Source organism: Eupeodes corollae, chromosome 1 (assembly GCF_945859685.1).
Source record: "Eupeodes corollae chromosome 1, idEupCoro1.1, whole genome shotgun sequence".
NCBI classification, from domain to species: Eukaryota; Metazoa; Arthropoda; class Insecta; order Diptera; family Syrphidae; genus Eupeodes; species Eupeodes corollae.
The window spans coordinates 154,553,488-154,578,975 of NC_079147.1; the positions used below are offsets into that span (position 1 = coordinate 154,553,488).

At 35.4% G+C, this 25,488-nt stretch overlaps 3 protein-coding genes across 3 annotated transcripts in view; 1 reads left to right on the forward strand and 2 right to left on the reverse strand.

Moving 5' to 3' along the window:
* Positions 1–2,412: 2,412 nt before the first annotated feature.
* LOC129946033 (uncharacterized protein K02A2.6-like) lies at positions 2,413–6,639 on the reverse strand. The gene has a single exon (XM_056056052.1). It carries the CDS (start codon positions 6,637–6,639, stop codon positions 2,413–2,415), a length of 4,227 nt encoding a protein of 1,408 aa, XP_055912027.1.
* Positions 6,640–13,628: 6,989 nt separating this feature from the next.
* Positions 13,629–14,434, reverse strand: LOC129939341 (cyclin-dependent kinases regulatory subunit). Its single transcript, XM_056047317.1, has 2 exons — positions 14,258–14,434; positions 13,629–14,105 (listed from the first exon to the last, which is right to left on the reverse strand). Exons 1-2 carry the CDS (start codon positions 14,314–14,316, stop codon positions 13,856–13,858), a joined length of 309 nt encoding a protein of 102 aa, XP_055903292.1. The 5' UTR covers positions 14,317–14,434; the 3' UTR covers positions 13,629–13,855.
* A 7,374-nt stretch (positions 14,435–21,808) lies between these two features.
* The window catches only part of LOC129938461 (cyclin G), a 49,375-nt gene continuing 45,695 nt past the window's right edge, over positions 21,809–25,488 (forward strand). The window contains exon 1 of the mRNA XM_056046046.1: positions 21,809–21,950. The gene's annotated coding sequence lies outside the window, so the exon portion shown is untranslated. The remainder of the gene's footprint in view (positions 21,951–25,488) is intronic.

Sequence of the window (25,488 nt, forward strand, 5' to 3'; positions counted from 1 at the left end):
GATGGTAAAGTGTATGTTAAACGCCCTCAGAAATAGGAATTGGACCCTAAATATACTTTTAAGGCCGTTAAGAATGAAGCAGGAAACATAATGGTTTGGGTGTGATCTCGTCACCTGGAATTGATCAACATATTTATAAAGGCATGTTGGAAAATGTCATGTTATTAGTTATGTTTTCCAGCACGCTGGCTCAAAGTCCAGACTTGAATCTTGAAAGCTTGAAAGCTTACTTACTTACTTAAGGTGGCGCTACAGTCCTGTGTGAACTAGGGCCTCACACAACAAACTTCTCCATCTAGCTTGGTCCCTAGCTAAATAACTCCAGTTTCGCGCTCCAAGTTGGGTGAGGTCACCTTCCACTTATGCGCGCCACCTGATCCGCGGTCTTCCTCTACTGCGCTGTCCTGTGGGTGCGGATTTGAAGACTTTCCGGGCCGGAGCATTGGTTTCCATGCGCTCTATGTGACCCAGCCATCTTAGTCGTTGGACTTTTACTCTTCTGGCTAAGTCTACGTCGCTGTACAGCTCGTCGTTCCATCTTCTCCTCCATTCCCCTTCGTTGCATACGGGACCGTAGATCACACGAAGAACTTTTCTCTCGAAGCGACCCAAGGTGCTTTCATCCGCTTTTGTCATGGTCCATGCTTCTGCACCGTATAGCAGGACGGGGATGATAAGGGTCTTATATAGCAACACTTTGGTCCCTTGAGAAAGGACTTTACCTCTCAATTGCTTTCTTAGTCCAAAGAAACAGCGGTTAGCAAGAGTTATTCTGCGTTTGATCTCAGCGCTGGTGATGTTTTGTGCATTTACAGCGGAGCCTAGGTAGACGAAGTCCTTGACTACCTCAAAGTTACGTCTGTCGATTGTGACGTTTTGACCAAGACGTCGGTGTTATATGTCCTTTCTAGACGACAGCATGTACTTTGTTTTGCCCTCATTGACCGTTAAACCCATTTTTGCCACTTCTGCCTCAATACTCACAAAAGCCCCATTGACATCACGCTGAGTTCTTCCGATTATGTCAATCTCATCAGCATATGCCAGTAATTGGACAGACTTTTGAAAGATAGTGCCTCTGGTGTTGACGTGTGAGCTCTGCACTATTCTTTCAAGCACGATGTTAAAAAAATCGCATGACAGCGCATCACCTTGTCTAAAGCCTTTTTTGACATCAAAAGGTTCTGTTAAGTTGTTTCCAACCTTTATGGAGCAGTGTGAATTCTCCATGGTCATCCTGCACAAACGGACGAGTTTGGCAGGGATGCCAAAACTAGACATGGCTCTATACAGCTCGTTCCTGTAGATGCTCTCATGTGCGGCCTTGAAATCGATGAAAAGATGGTGGGTGTCGATTTGGTGTTCTTGAGTTTTTTCCAGGATCTGCCGTAATGTGAATATTTGATCAACTGTGGACTTTCCTGGTCTAAAACCACACTGATAAGGACCTATCAGGTTGTTGACGATAGGCTTTAGACTTTCACATATTACGACAGAGAAGATTTTATAGGCGCTGTTAAGTAGACTTATTCCTCTATAGTTGGTGCAGTTTAAAGGGTCTCATTTTTTCAGGACCGTTCAAACAATTCTGAGGTTCCATTCATCGGGCATGCTTTCTTCCGACCATACCTTACAGATAAGTTGGTGCATGCTCCTAACCAACTTATCTCCAGCTGCTTTTAAGAGCTCGGCATTCAAGCCATCCGCTCCAGCGGCTTTATTAGACTTCAACTTAGAGATGGCAATCTTTACGTCGTCTAAGTCGGGAGGATGGGATTGTTGGCTTTCGTCGTCTATATTGAATGGATCATCTTGCCTGACAGCGGTATACAGTCTGCAGAAGTGGTCCTTTCATATCCTCAGCATTTACTGCGGTTCCACTATGATGTTTCCACTTTCGTCTTTTCAGCCTTCGGTTCTAGGTTTATGTACCTGTGAATTTCGTTTCACCTGTTCATAAAACTTTCGAACCTCATTCCTGCTTTTATACCTCTCAACATCTTAGACCGCGCGCTTCTCATGCCCTCTCTTTTTCCTTCTGAGAAGTCGGCGTTTCTCTCGCCTCTTCTGCTTATAGAGCTCACGAGCAGCCCTCGTCCTTTTAGGCATCGCCGCTTTGCGTGCCTGTTGTTTGGCTGCATGTGCCTGCCGACATTCCTCATTGTTGTGTATGCAATTAAGTCTATTTATTAATTCTTTATTTATTACAAAGGAATGCTTTTAATGAACTCTTTTACAAAAGATGCGTTTATTAATATATCTTATAAAATTCTAGATACATCCAAGAGATGATTTAAGATAGCTATATATCAGAAAGAGAAAGATGGATGGTTAAAGTCTAATACACATTACAAGACAAATACAGATCTTTCATTAAGGCAAATACACAATATTTCTTCCCACCCTTCGTGGCTAAGGTGAGAATAAGACCCGAGGCTTCCGAGGTCTGGTGGATCTTCGTGGAGCTGCTGGGGGTGTTATTAATTCACTTCCAGGTCCAGGTGGATGCGTCTCCTGTGGAGTAAGTGACTGCTGCTTAGGTACTACAACAGCAGTACTAGTTTCACTCAGTGGCTGTTGATGTGGTGTAGGCGTTTGTGGTGGTCTTATGTATTGACTAGAGCGATCGTTGACTGGAACATCTATATGCTCTGCATATTGCGATCCATGAGTTTTATCTTGATTATTTGAATAATTATCTTTATGACCTTTGATCTGGTCGATATGGCGTTTAAACCGTTTGCCAAGGTACGTGATTTCATAATGAAGGTCTCCCAAACGGTTTCTGATAACTCCTGGAACCCATTTGTCCATACGAGGGTTGTTTGATAAGAAAAAGACCGATTGCCCTGGTTGCAGAATGCGGAAGGTTGGGCTGAATTGCGAGTTTTGTTTTTCAGTTACTTTTGTAAATATATCATCAGGTCTGAGAAGATCTAGACTAGTCCGGAGTGAACGACCCAAAAATAGCTGCGATGGTGATTGGCCTGTGGTGGTATGAGGTGCTTTTCTATATTGCCGAAGGAATTTGTTAAGGTTTAGCTGAAGTGAGGTCTTAGTAGTTTCCATGGTTCTTAGTGCATTTTTTACTGTTTGTACGCTCCGCTCGGCTTGTCCATTCGTTGATGGATGGTACGGTGCTGTCAGCTTATGATATTTTACGCCAACTGTCTGTAGATACGTTTTAAATTCAGCTGACGTAAAATTTGTGCCATTATCAGACACCACTATTACTGGGACACCATATGCAGCAAATAATTCATCGAGAATAGATATAGTAGCACCAGTTGTCATCAAGTTAGTTGTTTTAACTTCAAGCCACTTGCTATACGCATCAGATACTATGAGTAACATCATTCCAGCGACGGGTCCCGCGTAGTCTATATGGACTCGTTCCCACGGTCCTTTTGGATACTCCCAATGGTGTTCTCGAAACTGGGGGGGTAAGTGTGCATTTTTAGTACAGTTGCTACAATTCCTTGCCATACGTTCGATATCTGCGTCAATTCCCGGCCAAAAAACAAATGATTGTGCCAAACCTTTCATCTTCACCATTCCCAAATGCGCTAAGTGAAGATCTGCAAGAACTTTTTCACGTAAAGTTGATGGAATTACCACTCTGTGTTCAAAGACAAGGCAATTTGCAGCTAACCTATAGCTGGACTCAGGCGATTTGAAACCCGATCGGACTAGACATTGACCTGATTCGAGTATGGAACACATTTTGCCCAAATGTAGATCTTTTCTAGTTTCTTGAGCAATTCGTTTTGCATTGAGTGGCAGTTGATGAATTTGATGAACTAAGAAATTATCGAATGGGTCATATTCTGTTTCAGAATCAAAAACTTGTTGCGATTGGGTAATTTTATTGACATCTGTTTCTAAAGAAGCTCGTGAGAAGTAATCAGCATTCGCGTTTTCTTTGGTTGTTTTGAATTTGACATCATAATTGAAGTTGGTCAGGAACTCAGCATAATTTGCCATTCTGCTGATACAGAGAACAGGTAAAGATTTTTCTGGGTGCAGAATTTGAGACAATGGCTTGTGGTCGGTGATGAGGGTCCAATGGCGAGCGTATAAATACATGAAAAACTTTTGTACAGCCCAGACAATAGCTAAGGCCTCCTTATCGATCTGAGGGTATCGCTGTTCTGTTGCGCTCATGGTGCGGCTCGCATATGCTATTGGCCTTTCCTGTCCATTACTTAAGACATGTGAAAGGACGGCTCCAAGTCCAGTTTTACTCGCATCAGTGGCTAATAGAAGCGGAAGTGACGGGTCATAAGGCATAAGGACTTGTGGCGATATTAAAATACTTTTGATGTTCATATATGCTTCGTGTGCTTCTTGTGTCCACTTAAACGATTCAGACCGCAGCATGTTTCTCAATGGTCGATCTCTCGTCGAAAGATCTGGAATAAAAGAACTATAATAAGTTGCCTTACCCAAAAATAGTTGCAGTTCTTCGAAGGTGGAAGGTTTTGGTGCTTTTTTCACTGCTTCTGTGTGTTTGTCTGATTTTTGAATCCCATTAGCATCGATTTTATGTCCCAGAAATTCTACGCATGATGTCGCAAACACACATTTCTCTCGATTCAAATGAAGTCCATGTTCTCTTACTCTCTCCAAGACCAGATTGACAACTTCTAGCATTTCATCAAAATTTTTGGCATGAATAAGGATGTCGTCGAAGAAGATTCTTACATTTCGAATGCCTTGAAACACCATTTCGATTCGCCGCTGCCAAATTGCCGGAATGTTTGCAGCTCCGTATACAGCACGAGTTGGCCGAATTAATCCATGGGTAGTGGTGTTCAATGTCATGGCATGGCTGAACTCCTCGTCAATGGGTAAATGTGAATAGGCATCTGTGACGTCCAAGTGGCAGAATACTCTTGCATCTTTCATTTGATTAAATATATCCTCAACTTTTGGAATTGGATGTTCATCAACGATTATTCGTGGATTAAGTGTTGGCTTGTAATTCCCAGTAATACGAATACGTCCATTTTTCTTGGATACTATATGTGTTGTTGATGCCCATTCCGAGTATTCCACTTTTTTATAGAATCCTGAGGAAATTTTCGAGTCGATCTCTTTGGCATAAGCATCCCGCAATGCCAAAGGAATTTCCCTTGCTCTCATAAAAACTGGTGACACGTCAGGCTTAAAATGAAGTGAAGCAGGAGGTCCCTTTAGTTTGCCAGCTATGTTACTGAACACCTCTTCGTATTGGTTGAGAAGGGAGTTCATTTGATTTCGTTGTTCCTCTGACAGATTAGGAGTTGCTGATGTGAGAGAGTTGACGTGACCTGAAGTTTCAAAGAACTTAGAAAAATTTATTTCACTGGCGAATTGAGCGATCCATTCCCTTCCAAAGAGAGTGTCAAAGTGGCCTTCTACCACATAGAGATTTAACCTACGAACTTTTCTGCCAACAGTTACATTAACTGGAATACGTCCGATGCAATTAAGTCGATGGCGGGTGTAACTTGCGAACTGTCTGTCTGACTTTATCAACGAAAACTGGGGTTTAATAGTGCGAAGAATCTGTGCACTAATGATGGCACATGGTGAACCAGTATCTAGCTCCATCACGAGGTCACGGCCATCAATTTTCACTTCGATTTTTAGAGTGTCTGATGTGGAAGTAGGCTTTATGGAGTTGACCAGGTTTATATTTTTGAGATATTGTACTATTTCATCTGAATCACTCGGCTGTTCCTCGTTGACCTCGACAATTTGTGCGGTTTTCGATCGGCACCTTCTTGCAATATGACCCTTTTTGCCACAAGCATGGCACTCCGCTTCTCGAAATTTGCATTGATTCCTAAAATGTCTACCTCCACACCCATTACAAGTTTGATTTGGGTGTTGTCCTTGTTTAAATGGTTGTAATGCTTCTTTTTGGCCGCGCTTGAACCGTGGGGGGGCATATCCCAGTTTGTGTGTGGCTTCGCCTGCCGGTGTTATTTCTGATTTCACCTCAACTGCTGTGTTGCGACTTGCTTCAATTGATTGTGCGGCTTCATATGCAATAGCAAATGTGTCGGGCTGTTTGATTATTATAGCGTTGCACATCTCACGACAAGAAAGTCCATGCAGAAATTGTTCTATCAACATCCTGTCCAAAAAATTACCATAATCACAATTCACAGCGCCTTGCCTCAGACGAAGCGTAAAGTTGGCAACTGATTCATCAGCTTGCTGAACAATATGTCTGAATTTGATGCTTTCAGCATATTTGTTCTTTGTCGTGTCAAAATGATTTACAAGGGTTGTTTTTATTTGTTCGTATGAAAGGACTTCTGGATTCTGTGGACTTGAAAGCGTTTTAAGGGCATTGTTCAGCTCTGTTCCCATATGAACACGTGCATATTGCGGATAATCAGTTGCTGGGATCTTGCTGAGTTGGAGTGCCCATTCGAATCGCCTAAAATAATCTCCGACTGATTCAGATTCAGATGATCTATACTCACCAATAGAAAATGTTGGTAATTTTGGAGAAGGTTGGTGTGAGGTTGTGCCGTTTCTCGTGGCAGTAGATATCGCCGCCTGTGTGGCATCCACAACTGCTTTTTTGATTGCTTCCGAGAAGACTGATGTAAGCGATTGCAGGGTTTCTTCTGACAATGACATATTTGTTTATCTCAATTCCACTTATGACACCACTGTTGTGTATGCAATTAAGTCTATTTATTAATTCTTTATTTATTACAAAGGAATGCTTTTAATGAACTCTTTTACAAAAGATGCGTTTATTAATATATCTTATAAAATTCTAGATACATCCAAGAGATGATTTAAGATAGCTATATATCAGAAAGAGAAAGATGGATGGTTAAAGTCTAATACACATTACAAGACAAATACAGATCTTTCATTAAGGCAAATACACAATACTCATCAAACCAGGGGTTCCTTGTTGGTGGCTGTTTGAAACCCAGCACATCAGCTTGAAAGCTATGCAACTTAATATTGCTACAAAAATCTTGTTTTTAATGTCCATTTTAATGTTTTCGTTTGTTCACAATTTGTCTTTAATCATCTTTAATCAAAATCTTTCATCTCTTAACACCTTTCACAATTGTATTTGAATTGTATATATTTTTATTTATGGAATAACCAAAAAAGAAAATCCAAGACTTATTTGATAATCAAATACAATTTAACTCAAATGGCTTATAATAGTGCAAGGGCTCCCCTTTTTGAAAACATTTTACTTTTGGGAACACAAACAAACATTTTTTGGAAGTGCAATAGCCAAGTAGTAAAATGTTTATTTACGACTTCCAAACTTGCCCTGTATTAGGTACACATACCTTATGTACATCGCAAAAGCGAAATAAAATCAAAACTATTTTATTCGAAGTCCACTGATGCGGTCATAATCATAAATTCTCGCATTATGACTAACCGGATGCTATAAATATTGAAATACAAATTTTTCTATTCAGGCTAATTACTTATCCACCAAAACTGTATCTAATATATAAAATACAAATTTATATCAAAAAAAATTAAAAAAACAAGAAAAAATACGTCTTTGGGGTATTTCGAGGAGTTCTTATGGTTGGAATGTTAATGTTGTTAATTAATTTTGAAAGGTTTTTGTTTTGTTTTAATACTCACCATCATTATTATCGTCATTTTTCTATCTCCGGTAATGTTTTTTTTTTTAAGAATAACAAAAAACAAAGAAAACACAACGAACGCAATCCCAAAACACCAATTTCGTAACACTCTTGTTTCCAGTTTATGTTTAATGTGTTTTCAAGTCGCTTTTGTTAATTGTGCTGTATTGAACACACCCTCACCTTGTATCATATTCTTATTATTAAGCTCTTTAACAACGGTTTCAAGCACTGCTAGGTATACGTAACTGGCTGACACATAGCACAGATGAAGATTAACGCAAAAAACAATTCAGCCGCTTGCAAAGTTAACATTAAGGCACATAGAATGTATTCGAATTTTAGAATGTACTTTTGAAAGAATAGAAAATATGTTACACCAAGGATGCTGGGCAATGTCAATATTGCTGATAGAATCGCTTGCCATCCTGCAAAATAAATATTTAAACATTATAGAAAACACATCCAAACCATAAATAAATTATTGGAATTTCTCGTTTATTTACCTCGGTCACTCAAACTGCATTTTCTGCCTAAAACAATTCGAATCGTTTCCAAAATACATAACACCACAAGTAAGAAGGCCTCCCACCGATGGCCGTTGTCATCGTATTGCAAGTTGATTCCCTTCAATACGGTAATGCTGATCTCACTAGCAGCGAACATACCAAAATAGAACGAATTGAGATACATTAGTATTTCGTATGATAAACTGGCGTTGAGCATTCTTTCTTTATTTGGCTACTGCTACTGTTGCTGCTCTTCCTCTCCAGATTCCGATTGAGTTATATAAATTATTCGTTCTTGAGCGATGGCTTCTGCTTCTGCTTCTTGGGTCGGCGAAATTATTGTTTTTATGTAGTTTTTTTTTTTTGTTTATGAGTTTTCCAAAAATATTCGACTTGTTATGGCTTGGTTGGTTTTTGTTTTAAGTATATGAGACTTGTGTTGACTTAGGGCGGACTCTGGATACTATAAGATGGTGCTAGGATGACTTTTCAGTTCAACAAAAAGCCATGAAATATGGAAAACCTGGACTGGACAGATCACAGTGTTATTGTTTTCTTTATATTTTGGAATGGGTATTGAACTCGAACCCAACCCACGTGTCGTCGTCGTCGAGTAGTTTGTTAGGAATTCAAAAGAGATTGTATTTGTATGCACTTTTTAAGTAAGGTAAATTTTATTGAAAAACTATTGGTTTTTGATATAAAGTGTTGTTATTGTTGATGTGCTCGCAGTTTTGGAAAACATGGAAACGCACTGGACACAACGATGGTGACGACAATTACAAACGCGACGAGGACAACAACGAAATGACATGTTACTCCCACAACACCTACTCAAAAACGACATCATCGGCAGCGTATCGTTGACGCTCCGCGAGGCTAGGGATGAGTGCCTAACGCCTGTGTACCACACGGTTAAGAGCACCGTAGCTCTAGGCTATGTGTGAAGTGTTTGATCTGCTGCGAGATGATGGTTCTTTATTCTTTTGGACTTTCTTTTCTTTCAGAAATTTCAATTTTTTCTTGTTCATGTTTTGTTATTTTGTAGTTTCCTTTTTCACTTTTTTTTTTTTAGTACATCCGATTTGTGCGCATCCGCCGGAAAAGTCGTTGCTCGTTGTTGTCCTCTTCGTCTTGGTTTTGGTTTTGGACGTCGCCGTCGCCGTCGTCGTCGGTCGCCGTCGTTGTTGTGGAAATGACATTCCAATTAAGTACTAAATCATGGATTTTGTCGAACATATGGAACGATTTTCGATTTTATTTATTTAATTTTTCATTTTTCATTTTTAAGGCGAATGAAGAGTGTATATTATTTTGGCATGGGTGATGTTGATATGCTGACTGGTGGGAAATTTGCCAAAGATAACCGATTGATACGAAAGTGACAGTTGGACTAGAATGTATTTTTGGACAAAATAAACGCATGTTTTTGTTCAAAAATGATGAGTGTTTTCTTAATGAGTCTTTTGAGTGTGCATATTTTAAATATGTACATAGGTGGGTATATACTTTATTAATAATATTCGATTTTTTCTGATATGTTTCGTTTCAAAATTAATGAGGCAATTTGAAATAAAATGTGAAAAATTGAAAAATGTGTTGTTTTTTTTTTAAACTGATGATGACCCAAATTCTTACTATTTTTCAAAAAAGATTAAGATTACATCGAATAAGTATATGTAATTTATAATATATGTAAATAAATAAATAAGTTAGTTGGCGCAACAATCTGTCGTGTCATGCGTCATGTCATGGAGGATGAAGGAGGCCTACAGTAATTTAGGCCAAATTCCGAATTCGAACGGATAGTTTGGGAGGATATTTTTAATGACAAGAATTACGCTTGGAAGATTTGTCAACTCCTCGCAAGAGGCAGTACCTGTGAAAAAACCAGGGATTGAACCCAAGACCCAACGTCAGTCCTACGCACCAACCATCACGCCCCGTTACGGGTATACAAAGGTTTAGTTTAAAACAAAACATAAATTAGCGTAGGTAAACATGTTTATGCTCAACGTTATATGTATTGGCCGCGCATAAGCCATTCATTTTTAAATCATATCTATTTGAAAATTAAAATAGGCTTCATAGTTTAAACCGCACTTTGGAGAGTGGAGACTTATTTTAGAATTTATTAAAACACTTAAGCATAGTACATACTTCCTCGTGAAGTGAACGTTCGCCAGTGGAGAAAGTGAACTTTTGACATTGCTCACTGGTACACACTTGTGAGTACACGTTGTGAACATTTGACTTCAGCTTCACCAACAGTTCCCGTACATTTTGCACGTGAATTGCCCGTGAACGAAAACTCTCCACTTTGTTCTCCACTCAGCTTCACGAGCAAGTTCACGGGTGAACGAAAAACTGAAATTTGTATGGGTTCACGAGATGTACTAGGCTTGAAATTTGTATGGGTTCACGAGATGGTTCACAAGTATGTACTAGGCTATATTTTGTGACTATCATTTTTATGTTTAAATTAAAGAGCAAGCATTAAGGGCGATTAAAAGCCTTGTAAATTAAAACCAGATAAGGAAATCTGTCAGAAAAACCCTAAACACAAAATTTTAGGCTATGTCAAATCTGTGATCACTCCACTGGTTTGTGATGCACATGCCTAGAACACATTCTCCTTGATGAAAGTAACACACATGGATAGTGGCATTGGGCTACGCTTTTGCAACAGTAAACTGCAAAAAGTTTTCGAAACATCAAATTACATGGTTTATCATTCCCTATTAGATAATGCAGTCAAGATCAGAATTTAATGAGCTGTTAAAGTTCCACATCTAAAGAACAAGGATGAGAATATAAAATCGAATATGAAAAGCTGAGGGTACTGTCATCAGAGAAACAATTAAGTGGGATAGAAGTTTCAGACAAAAGACCATCTATAAAAATAATGAAGAATGTCGGTGAAACAACGAAGCCCTGTTAAACATCAGCGTTAATTTTGTGGATATCAGATTTGAAACCTGCTTTTGAAATATTAAATGCAATGATCTTAATCTCTCCAAAACGATATAAAGTGTTGTTCCACTGTTCGGTGAGATAAACCACGAGATCACCAGTGGATCTATTTATACGAAAGCCATACTGCCGATCATTAAAAAGCTTTTGTTTGTTCTTAAAGATATTTCTTATGCAGCGTTTCGATGACCTTTTAAAGAAGGGACGTAAGTGCAGTTAGACGATAGTTGGAGGGGACACATACAGCCCTATTATGGCTATCAACTATCAATTATTTGATAACTGATAACTTCTATCAATTTATTGATAATTTGGTATTATGAGTATCAAATGATGATTTTTCATCCATTGTGAATACTAATCAATATACGATTGCGAATAGGTTTTGTTTGGTGTTTTACGTTTGTCATTTGTGTTAAGTTCTTGTGTTGGTCTAAAAATAATATCGGCGGAATGATGTAAGTTGTTTTCATTAAATAAATTTCTCTTTTTTCTTAATATTTTGTTTATTTAGGAGTAGAATAGTTAGCAACAGAAAACAAATAGAAAGGCTTGTGGAAGTAATGGAGGAAAATCCTGAGGATTTGACAGCCGTAATACCTACCAAGTTTAATTTTCTTATTTTAATTCATGAAATTATAATTTGTCCAATGGGTTTGAAGCATCTCGTAATAATGTTTTTTTAGCTTGCACGATAAACCTTCGTTCCTCAGTTTATGCCTTCAAACAACAATTCTGGTGAATGCATTTCGTTCTTCAATTTGTATATTCAATAAAAACTATAAAAAAAAACTTATAAATCGCATTTAAATTACAATTCTTTACCATTTACGAATATTTGATACATTTGTCAACGAAGATTTTGTAGCTGATAGAATATTTGATGAGTATCAATATGTTTGATAGCCGTAATACCGAGTTTATCAATAAATCTATTCACAATAGATCTTTTAATTCACTATTTATCAAAAATATTGATAATTGATCACTATAATACCGATTCATTAATTTTGTTGATAATTATCAACTTTTATCAAATATCGTGTTGATATTTGATAACCATAATAGGGCTGATACTGTTTGAAATCTGCTCGAAAACAAACCTGTAGAGTGTGAAAGATGAAAAAGCCTAAACGCAGTGGTTTGGCCAGAGTGGAAGAACACGGGGGGACACTATTCGGGCCAGCGGATTTGTGTATGTCAAGGTATTTGAGTACTCTTGCACGAGAGCGAAAGAAGATATTCGTCCCATAGAATCCTTTAAGCTTTCAAGTACAAGTACAGGTAAAGTTATGTCACTCATTGGCATCATCGAATTAACAGCAAACTGTGCTGCATGCAAATAGGCTTCATCAACCGAGGTTATAAAAGGAGTGTCATTGAAAAGAAGCAAAGGAACAGACAATGTTTATACAAATGACCAGATATTTTTTTTACTTTTGGGACCTTGTAGAATTTTTTTTCCGTAACTTCTAGTCATGCAAAAATTTAATGCGTCTAAAATGTCCGTTGTACATAGGTCTTTTTAGCTTGTGTAAACTTATTTCGTTTTTTTTAATTGGGGTTCGCAAACATAAAATCCGGAAACTTAAATCTTTGAACCTAATAACCCCTTTGCAGCTTGAATCAAACCACGAATTTTCTTTGGATTTGACAGACTTTACCCTATTCAGGACGAAATGTCTCATTCCAAAAAAGAATTAAGTTTGTAACAATATCTAGGCTAGATATCACGTGGCTATCGAGAAAGAATAGTGACCAGTTAAAGTTCCTAAAGAATTTATTGAGATCGTCCCAGACCGGCTTTCTCATGTTTCCAAACAATCTTGCATAAACAAGAAAACTTAACAAGAATGATTCATACAAAATAGTATACAAAACCTCTGGGAAAAAAGAAATTTCAATCAAGATTTCCAATAAGGTAGATAGCTACAGATGATCGCTAAAGGGCTCTAAGGTATTTCTATGAATTTCCAACTATACGGCAATACAGTTATAAATTTGTTTTAACGAACTAAATCAGTTGAGAAAATTTAGCAGTTCAGTTTTAAATTAAGTCTTTTAGAAGACGTTGCATTCAATACCCATTCGACAAACACATAATAAGAACTACTATAACCAGCGAAGAGATACACCTAGGTCCCCTTTAACTATTCTACGTGATGAGATACTACGACATATCAAGAATTAGGGAACTGATCATCGTTACGGACTCAAAATACCAATTGAATTTTTTATTAAGAACATTTCAATAAAAAATAAAACATATTATTTTCTTTTAATCTTCCATTTCAGAGAAATTAAATAATTTATTTTTTATATTCTTCATTTTATAGAATTGCAGAGCCGAGGCGGACTTAATTCAGTTTTTTACTTACATGCACAGGCATTTAAATCTTACATATGTAGATAGTTGTTTGTTAATGCTTTGCATGTTATATCCATCTTATCATTATCTATCTTTGTCCTTTTATAAAGCATTAATTATAAATTCTTATTGAATGTATCTTAATTAAGGTTTGAATAAAATATTTTATACAGAAACTTTGTTACAAAGTTAAAAGCTCATATAGTACACAGTTGATTGAGGCACATAAATAATCGAATAACTGTAAACAAAAACATATCAAAATCGTGTGTTTTTGTTCATATATTCGACATGTTTATGTGCTACAAAAATATTACTTCAAGTTAAACGAAAACAAATTTTAGGTTTTGGGAATATCAAACTTTTTTGTATTAAGCTCCCAGGATAAGATTCGTTTGTGTTTGTTGTTCATTTGTCCTGTTGGCATTGACAGTGGACGGTGCTGGTGTTGGAAGATCGGTTCTTGGTCGTCGAAAGAGAATAACGTGAGGCTCGGGGGCATGCATCATATAATGAACCCAACCGGGGCTCTGTTGTACACCAAGATTCCTCCATTCAGTTTCGGTCATCAAATGGGCCTTTGGTACCATGCGTGTTAAATCCTGTGGTAGTATTACATGTCTGAAATTGAAATATAATTTTGTAAGTTATTTAAATGAAAATTATGTTGTAAAGTTGAAAACTCCGACGCTAACATTCAAGCTGAGCAAGTGCTGCAGTTGCAGGTAGTGGCAACAGGTAAGCTGTTTAAATTTATAATAGACTTAACTTACCTGTATTCATAAATATCATCGAAATATTTTTCCGAGTATTGAATTTGATCTGCTGGCATTTTGATCAAAATTTTAAATCAGTTTCCTCTGAAAATGATACAAATTTTTCGAAATTTATTCACAAAGTACAGTAAACGAGTAAACAGAAAAACAAATTAGATAAAAACGACATCGCTGTCAAAAGAGACGCTGAGTTGACAGCTCAAAGTGATGCCAGTAGTATGGTTTTTGGTATGTCTACATTAGTCGCGTTCCACAAAGACGAAGAGTAAAGCACAATTCACATGAGCAAAAACACTCTAGTAAAGATATAAATCCTTCGTACGTATCACCCTCCAAAACCCATTTGTTTACATTGTTGTATTTGTAATGTGAACGAATTCAACGAGAAAAAATTGACGTGTTTTCACGCATACATAGACACACTTACTGAGTTTTTTGGGGAAATTTAATAAATTGGAGGAGAAATTACACGCACACTATGAAAAAGTTTATGAGGCTGATTTCCGGTTTAGCTTGTAGGCAAACCAAGATGTCTACCGGGGATTTATATCTTTATATAGAGTGTTTTTGCACATGAGCACGACCAACGAATGAACGAATATTCGTCGATTTTGACATTTCTTTCACAGAGAGTTTTTAATTCGTCGCGAATGAAGTTTGACAAGGAGCCACACCACAGCCAAACACCATTCACCACTGAAACAAAAACAAGAATTATTTTTTTAGGTTAAGTACGCGCGATTATTTTATTCCTTGCAAGTGTGGATAATGTGGAACTCGAATAAAGCTTGATAGTTCGTATCAACTATAATTTTTTTCCCGACGAATAAATTTGTTTTCTTAAATTTATTAATATACGATATTGAAAAGTAAAAGTATGTATCATAATTCAAATAGACACTAAATTGCTATCGTTTAGTCAAAAATTTGTGTGGACATATGTCTTCAAACGTATATGAACTCACATTTTGTAATTCATTCGTCGGTCGTTGGTCGCGCTCATGTGAATATTACTTTACGTTTAAGGCATGCCGCAAACTAAGCAACTCAAAGTTCGTCAATCGCGCAAATTAAAAAAACATAATAAGTCCAAAACACGGTTTTCGCGAAATTATCGGTTTTCGCCGAAAACCTACATCGAAAACTCAAATTTGCCCATACATATTTTGGTAAACCACGATTTTCGTAAACCACAAGTTCAAAGTTAAACTAAGCAAACAAACCTTTCGAAACAATCAGCGCTCAAATTAATATACTAAACAAAACAGCTGATGGCTGCTGTCAAAACAAATATTTCATTTTGAAATAAATTTGGTCGTAGAAAGTAAAATTATTTACACAATTTCTTTGCAAAATAAGAATCATTTCATTTTGTTTTTTATTTAGAAAAAAAAAACAAAAAAAGGAAACTTTAGGGGAGGAAAATAAGTATGCAAGAATATTTCTGGTTGAGGCTAAAGCTAGCATCACACTACCAGTAAATTCACTGACCACTGACAGGCAGTGACGTCACAAAAACTGACGTGGTTTTAACGCCAGTGAAGCAATTGCTTGTCAGTGGCCAGTTGAGCAAAAAAGGTTATCAGACTTACTGACAGGCCCGTGCCAGTGTGTCCCAAAACTCACTGACACCTGATGCTAGTCAGTGAATTTTTTTCCGAGTCGATCAGTGAACTGACGCCTAAATAGGAATTAGCTGCATTTGCCCCCACCGAAACCATTGCCTTTCAGAGAAATGCCAGTGCCCTATGTCCTCGTCGCGGACGATGCCTTCGCCATGCAACCAAACATAATGAAGCCTTACGCAAACCGAGGTTTAACGATGACCCAACGTGTTTTCAACTATCGTTTATCTCGCGCACGTCGCATCATTGAAAACGTGTTTAGTATCATGTCGGCGCGCTTTCGCACCCTTCGGCATCCTATTCCCTTGGATCCCGGAAAAGCAAAGCAAGTGGTTCTAGCGTGTGCGGTGCTTCAGCATCTGCATTCGATCAATACGATGATGAAGACAACCTTTTGAGACCGGCTGATTGGCGTGCTGGAGCACCAACCGTATCGATGCATGCACTGCAACCGATTGGAGGGTCATCGGACAAAGCGAAAAAGATACAAGATGAATTGATGCATTATTTCACAGGGGAAGCAGAACTCAATTGGCAATACTCTCGCGTCTAATTTATTTTTCAGAAAAGTTTTAAAAAGCTTAGAAAATTTAAAACAATTTTAATAAAGTTTGTTTGTTTTATTAAAAAAATTAGTATTGTTTTCCATGTCTTTTTTAAAATATTTAGGCATTTATGGTCTTGGTGGGTGCAGTTCCAAAGCGGTGGTCGCTTTTCCACATGCTCTATTAAACACGTCTCCTGCTCAAATATCCACATATGGTTCATAGCCCTCTCACGCTTAGCCCTCTTCTTGGCTTTAATGGATGCTTCAGAATCAGCCACGTTATTGCCTCCACTCATTTTATATAAATAAAACCTCCTGCAGAAAACATGCAAATAATGTCAAAAAAACCTGCCAGTTCACTGACAGGATTTCAACACTGACAGCACATGAAATTACATGGGTTGTCAGTGATGAAACACTGTCAGTGTACTGTCGCTCTTGTCAAAAAAGTCTGCCAGTTGTCCCATGTGTCAGTGACTACTTATCACACTTGCCATTTTTCGTGTCAGTTACTGACGCAATTTCGGCTTGTCAGTGAACTCGTCAGTGCACTGACATACTTCACTGACGTCCCAAAACTGGCTATCACACTACGCGTAACCACACTGACGACTTTGTGACGTAATTTTTACGTCACAGCCTGTCAGTTGTCAATGAATTCACTGATAGTGTGATGCTAGCTTAAGTCGCAGCGGGATAGGAAAATGTCCACAATGTATAAATCGTTGTTCCAATGAATAAAACCACAACAGTGGGCTATGGCAACTTGATGAACAGCCTGCCAACATCAAGAAGATCCTGAGTGCATTGGACAAATCAGGCGAGTCCTCAAAGGAAGAAGCCAAAGAGATAGTCATGGAGAAATTGCAGCCCATCATCACAGCTTCAGAGATCGCTTTAGATGAGTGTGATTTTGGTACGAATCTGGAACTAGGAATAGACATTTTCTGCTCCGGCCATAAAAACCTACACGAAATCGTGCAGAATCTTCTCAACCGTGTCTATAAGTTGCTCGGACGGCCCCAATATATGGCGATTCTGAAGGCATATTTGGCCAACAGAAGCAATAGTCATAAGTTCAGTATATTGGATTGAATTTGTTGTAAAAGAAGAAGAAAGTGTTTTAAATAAAATTAATTTATAGTGTAACAGTTTTGTTTGTTGTTGATTCTATGATATATTTTCTACACAATTAGCTTCCGCTTAGTGAATTGTTTGGACCAGTTGAAGTGAACTTAGAGGATAGCTGCAGCCTAGTGAACTGGTAGTTCTAGTTGGTTCATGTCGTGAGCCCATTCCACCCGTACCTAGAACTTCATTTGAAACTCTTTTTCTAGAATTAATTTTATTTTCACAAATAAATTTAGAAGAACAAAACTTTTTACTCACACATTTTTTCATCAATACAAAATTTGACAGCTAGTGTTAAACAAATTTAAATGAATACTTGTAAATGTTCGGGTTTTCAAATTTTTTTTGCCGAAACCCCGGTTTTGGGTTTGTGTGATTGCATATGTGAATTTCTATCTCTCATCTCTAAAAATTAAAATACAAATACATGTGATAGATGTATCTCAGATCTAATATTTATGATAAACATTTCTATTTTTCAATGATTTATCAACAAAGCCGATGAGAATCACCACTTAATTGTTCTCAAATCAAACATTTCTATTTTTGACAGATAATGACTTATAATTTGTAAGTACTAATCAAAATGTACGTACGATTTTTCAGAGATAGATGTCACTATATTTCACATTTTGCATTTTGAATGTAATTAAGCCCTTATAAAAAGTTTTTGGTTGCTGTTGCCAACCACTTCTAGCAACGTTTAGTCAGTTTCAGTTATACAGAAATAGTTGTTCCCTATGTACGACAGCAAGCTATTGAATTGTGGGTGCAAGGATTTTAAGAAACCGTAACTGATAACTTAGGTACAAATTTACGCAGTTACATGTAACCGTAGTTTTATATAACCGCGTGAATTTTTTTTCCAACAAATGTATACCGAGAAAATTAATTTGTGGGCATTCTTACGATAATTTAAAATGAAAAAAGTAATTTGTGCCTGTTTATATAGCACATATTTTCATAATAATCCGTAAAAAACAATGAAATGTTAAATTAATGCACCTCACAATGTCATGTTAGAGATTTAACTAAAAGCTAATACTTTACAGTAGATGTGTACGGCATTTCATTAGAATCGGATGAAAAGTTTTCGATTTGCTGATCTAGGTAAGGTCTAACAAGGTTTTTATGTGTGGTAAGAAACTAAATTGACCCCTTTATCAAGTAAATCATCAACATCTATGAGAATCGCTTTAAAATGGTACCCAGCAGCCTAAAATGTAGCTTCCTTACAAACTTCTTCCTAAAACTTAGTCAATATAAAATGTATAGGGTGTATTCATAGAGAATTACTAAAGTCGTGACTTCTTGATCTTTAGTTTAAGGCTTGTTGATTTAATAAACACAGCTCTTATTCATAGTCAATTTTTCTGATGTGTTTAGTAAAACAGTAGTTTAAGGTTGTATTCACTACAATTATAGTTCAATTGACAGGTCAAAGCAAGAAAATACTGTTATATTTTCAAACTTGTTGTTTTGTGCTGTCATTCCCAAATTGAATGTGTAACATAATAATAATATTAAAAAAATGTAACTGTTTCTTTATCCAAACAATATCAAATAAATTATACAAAACACGGTTCAATTCATTTGAACCAGTACACCAAATAACTTAAACTCCTCTAAGAAATTCATATTTTCTTCAATAGCGGTATCAATAGACATTTTTATTTTATATTTGATATAACTTCAATGCATAAACAAAAATCAAATATGACATTTGGCTGTGATAATAACAACTAAAACACAGAAATTGCTATGTTTATAGTTAAACCACAGATTAGGCTCTAAACGTAGGTTTAAACTTATTTATGAATAGCCCTAACGCTGGAATTGATAAAGAGTTTAGCAAACATCTATGAATATGCCCCAATGTGTTTAGCTGCCTAAACCATTGATCATTCTTCAGTCCTTAATATACTTCTTTACACCAAAAAATATATGAAGGAGTTAAACACGTGAAGAAAAATCATAAGAAATTAAATTTTGCTGAATTTAATCATAGCTCACATCACTTTTAAACTGCAAGGAAAAATACAGTGAAAGCATTTTAATTATGAGATTATAGCCAATAGGCCAACGAGCTTGAGAAGTAGAAAGAAGAATCCTAATTGATTCGTTGAATTCATTCTACGATATTGTAAATGATTACCTAGAATGCTTCCTCATCAGCAGTGTTGGCAACGTAAGTTACTAATATAACTTATTTAACTTATGTAACTCAAAAAGCTAACAAAAATTTTGTATTGCATAAAAACAAAAAATAACAAAACAAAGTTTTTGAAGAATTCAGAGATCAAATCTATGTATGTAACTCAAATACATATGTAGGTATTAAATTAGTTGAACTCCTCAACCTCAAAGTCCTCCAAAGATAAATTTATGTCTTCCATTCTTAAAGTTCCATAAAGAAACATTAATTTTTTGGAACGTTCGAAAGACAGCCGATTTCTCAAAGGGGTGTGAATTAAAGACCATTTCGAAAAAGTACGCTCTATTTCTGCGGACGATGTGGGAATTTTAAGCAATTTAAGTGCAAGCTTTGAAAGTTTCTGTGCATATAAATCGGTTGTCTTCCAAAACAAAATTGGATTTGCAATATTTTTTTCATATAAAGTCTTAAAAACTTATGTTGCAACCAAAGCAAAATTTCGCCAAAGCCATGCTCACGTCATCTATTTCTGCTTCAGAAATCTTGTCAATAAAGCTGTCCAGTTTTGTTGCCTTGTTTTCCTCTCGCGATCTTTTAAGCAACTTTGAATAACGATTTGGATGTTTTGGAGACGATTGTAGGCCCGATGAAGATGACAGAAGAGTCCAAGTTGAAGAAGACGCATCTCCAGATGCCTGATTATCTGATGAACCTATGCCCTTAAAAGTTGACGGTATAGAAGAGGAAGTTGAGGGCAGAGACCAAGTGGAAACTGAAACTTCTCCAGATGCTTAATTGTGTGCTGACGCTGAGTCTAAGCTGGCTTTAGCTAGAACAACTTCATTTGTTGAATCGTTGACCAGAATGGATTGTGGAACTGTTGTGATTTCGACTTCATCTTCACACCATTGAATCTGAGCAAATACACGTTTTACACCTTCGCTTTCTCACGAGTACACAAATATTTGTGTACAATTGTTTATTTCAAATTTTGCACAAAACCACCAATCTTGAGGTTTCAGGGCATCTTTTTGGTATGAATCCCAGATCCGAATGCGAATTGATAACAGGCCTTCCGGTTCCGAATTGACGCTTTGTTTCATTTTTTGACTCCAACATTTTTATTTTTATATCTGAATTTTATAACTCATAAAACGTGACTTTTTTTCCGCATTTAAAAATTTATCCCGGACAAAAAAAAATAAGAAAAACGTTCTTTCAACCACCGCCAGTTTTTTGAAAGGTTGAAATTGCAGAGATCTGTGTTTTTCCGGATCTGCGAAGTCATAGGGTCGACATTCTTCCTTTGCGCAGTTCCACTAATCTTCTACTTTCGTACGTACGTTTTACTAATCTATTCTAAGCAGTATTCAATTTTACTTAAATTTTTCATATTTTTAGCACTATTCACATGAGCACGACCAACAAATGAACGAATGTTCGTCGATTTTGACATTTCTTTCTCATTAAAGTTTTAATTCGTTGCGAATGAAGTTTGACTTTGACAATTGTTTTTTTTTTTTTGTGTTTATCATTATTGTGTTTTTTTTTTTTAAAACAAATGATAGAACAAATTTGGCCGTAGCTATATTTGTCCTAAAAAAAAGTTATTGGTGTCCTTGTTAATAAACAAAACAAGAAAAAGATTTCATGTGCATCCATTTAATGCATATCAACCACCGAAACCGAAAAAAAGATGGATTTTTTAAGTTAAGTACGCGCGATTATTTTATTCGTTGCGATTGTTGACAGTTCGTATCAACTACAATTTTTTTCGAGACGTATAAATTTATTTTCTTAAATTTATTAATATATGATATTGAAAAGTAAGAGTATGCATCATAAATCAAATAGAAACTATATTGCTATCGTTTTGTTAAGCATTTGTGTGGAGATTTTTTTTTAAAACGTATATAAACTCACATTTTGTAATTCATTCGTCATTCGTTGGTCGCGCTAATGTGAAAACTGCTTAATATGTGTTATGTCAAGTACTGCCACAGTGTAAACTATTAACCTATCACACTTATGTTGGACAAATTGTACCTTAGTGTGGATGTTGCTTTAAAATTAGCCACGTCTCAAATGCAACCAACTTCGGTCCTTTTACCTGCCAAAATCAAAAAGAAAAGATCCATGTCGCAGTTCTTGTTCAAATCGTGTTAAAATTTTTCGTGTGAGCTGTTTAAATTATAAAAACCAAAAACTGAGAATCATCGCAGAAGCATCCGGGTAAGAATTTATAATAATTAATATTGAAATTTCACCCCGGTTGTGAATAAAAAATAAAATATTTATTAAACTTAATAATCTAAGCATGTGGTTACAAAAATAAATTACGCAGAATTAAAAGAAGTGGGTGGAGAGAGTTTTGTAGAGATTTTCATCATGTTGAATCGTGTTGAATGGTTTTTTTGTGCAGGTTTTGACAGGTTCGTGCGTGATGAGCTTACGTCACTTCTTTACTTATCTTATTTTTATAAATTTTGTTCGTATTTTTCTAGAAACAAAAACAGATGAAATATGTTGAGTTGGGATTCTTTTTGGATAAGTTCCATGAGTTCCTAATTGGAAGCTTTATTTCTCTTAAGCCAATCCACTGATCCAATTGGAAGTGCCTATGTATATTTTGAAAGATTTTCTTTTTAATTTTTCTGCTAGGTGTCTTTTTTCTTTTCTTTAAAGAGTTCGATGACATAAATTTAAATTAACTTTATTTAATTTGGCATTGATTGTTGTACCAGGTTACAACGTTTTACAAATGGAACTTTGCCAAAGTTCTGAGTAGGTATTGTTGTTGTTGCTACACGCTCGATAGTAAACCAATAGACTTTTCTCGAAATCAGAATATTTAGGTATTATTGGATTATTTCAAGGTCAACGGCATAGACTCATTTCACAGTCTGAACTACTACTCCAAAGATGTTTTTGTTGTTTGGATTTTTCGATTTTTGTATTTTTTTTGTGTAGATGTTTTCAAAATTTAAATTATTTGAGTGTCATTTGGTTCGGACTAGAATAAGGTGTGAGTTAGTAAATATCTAAACATATTGTTTAGTTTGCATTCTAAATTCAAAGACTATTTCGGTTATTTGATTCAACTCAATTAGGTAAGGTTGTTTTAATGTTTGTTAATTTCTATTGTTATAAACACAAAATTGTGTTAAAAATAATTTCCATGAATTCGATTTGAAACATTTTAAGGTTGGACTTTGTTCCTTTTGGACATTTGTTTTTAAGGGGCTATTTATGTTTTGTAACAAATAATAATTTGGTCGCTTATTGCGTAACCTTTCTAACAACTTTTATTATGAAAAAATACAAAACATGTGTATCGATTCTAAGCTTGTATAATTGCATTGGAATTCTTCTAGAAGAAATCAATGTACCTTTAAAAATTGCCTTTTAACATGCATACTAATCAGTTTTGATTTAATGCAATAAAACTGATGTCTTGGTTAAAAGAAGTACATAGATGTATTTGTCACAATGGTCTTATGCCAGCAACATCTCACGTGAATCCTGGTTAAAATGTATACAAATTATATGCGGATAAATCGCTTATGTCAAAATAATTTAACAATACAAACTACATTCTTAAAAAATGTTGTTTGATACAGATTTGATAGAACTTGCATGCATTGGGAATACTGATTTTCTCAATTTTAGCAAGGATTATAAACTTTTAAAGGTTCGAATAAGAGAAACAAAGAAAGCTTGAATTGATTTTGCTTTTGCACCAATAACTCTGACATTTGGTTTAAAAGTCAATTGTAATCCAAAAACCTGTAACTGCAATTTTTCTATAAATGATTTCTTGAGGAATGCCTTAAGTAAACTCTTGAATGTAATCAGCTTGCATCAAGTTTGTGTGATGTTGTGACAAACTGAACTTAAAAACCCAAAATGCTTTGGTTACCATTAATTCTTACTTGAACAATACTGCGACTTTTTTTGGGTTTTTGTCAGCTTTTGTTTTTCTTTGGAAAGAAACTTTACGTCAAGGGAAATGAGCTTATTTACTGCATTTATTTTATATTTAAGCGTTGGGTTTTAATAATTTTTTATTTTTGTTTCTATGATTCACTTTTTGTTACTATCAAATTTTGTAATGCCAAAAATAAAACCAAAAATTGAAATCTTTTCCAGTAATTTTAAGTGATTCATCACTCAAATATCTCAGGCTTTCTATTAATATTCTAAATAAAAAAGTCTTGCTTTTTAAATTTAATTAACTGGATACCACATAATATGCTCATAATATATTAAACTATTTACATGGTTTTTGTTTTCATAAGCTTCATTGGAACGTTTTCACATAGTTCAATGTTTGTTTTGATTTGCAAGACATTCGCCTTTTAGCTGTATACCTACATATATGAAATCCGTCTCGTACCAACTCGTACTTGTTCATCCACTTAGTATTCTTTGGAGCACAGGTTTTTAAGTATTTTGACCCCCAATTTAAAAACATTGAGTTTATATTTCAAACCACACGAATCAAGGATTCGTTCTTATGGCCTTATTATTTCCAACACATTTGTTGAACATTTATTCATAAGTTGTATCAAATGTTAATGACATTTAATTATTAACCAATCACAAACAAAAATAATTGAACATTTCGATATTACCAAACATAAGTTTAACAATAGAAAAGGTAATACAAACTTCTTTCAAAATGGACATATTCTATTTTGTTAAAAATGATATCACTTCTTGTATTTAGTTTTGTTTTTATTGTGTTGTTATTCACACATTTTCAATGCCAAAATACAAAGATCAAAATCTTGTTGCAGTATTTATTTTATTATTTATTTTCATTTATACATTTTACAAGGTCAAAGTCTTAGTTTATTTATATATTTATAAATAAATCGAAATGATTTCGAATTTGATGTAAAAAAATAAATAAATTAAATAAAGACCAACACTTTTGATTATTTTTTCTTCTTTATTATAAGAGATAATACATGAAAAATTTAGGTACATATGTAGGTATAACTAGTTGTAGTTATCTTTTAATGCAATTTGCTGTTGTATGATGAAACCACTTTAACAGGTCATTCGGAATGTTTGTTGTTGGTTGACGCATTCGGGTTTTGATAACAATTTAAAAGGTGAGCTGAGCTGATGTTACCGTGCATTTGGGCACGTTTATCGAATTTGTTGTGTATTATAATAAATCCCTACATTTTGGTATGAAATGTTTGTATTGGAGATACCTACAAATTGTGTATGGAATCATAAATCAATAAAAAACAAGTACCAACCTTAAAAGTCTGATGAAATTTATCTTTAAATGGTGGGCATGTTACTTGACGACATGTCCTTTACTATGTTCATTACAAGCACGTAGTTATTTGTGATAATGGAAAACAATACATTGTCATAGCTATGATAGTTAAATAATAATTATATTATTTGAATCTTTTATAAAATATGCGTTTCTAACAATATACAATAGTAAATAATTTTGTTATTATGAGAAAGTGTAAACACTGTTCTTTTCAATGGGACATACATAGGAACTTACATATGTAACATAAATAATAAATTAATAAAAAAAAAAATGAAATGAAATCGGAACAAAATATGTATATGTATGTATAAATTAATATATGTACCATCTACCAAGCGTTTCATCAGCACAAAACATTATTTGTTTATCCTAAAACCAAAGCCGTCAAAAGTATTATAGATACAATTGTATCATGTTAAATAAAATACATTCCATTCTTTCAACTTAAATTAAAAGTAGTATTAAAAA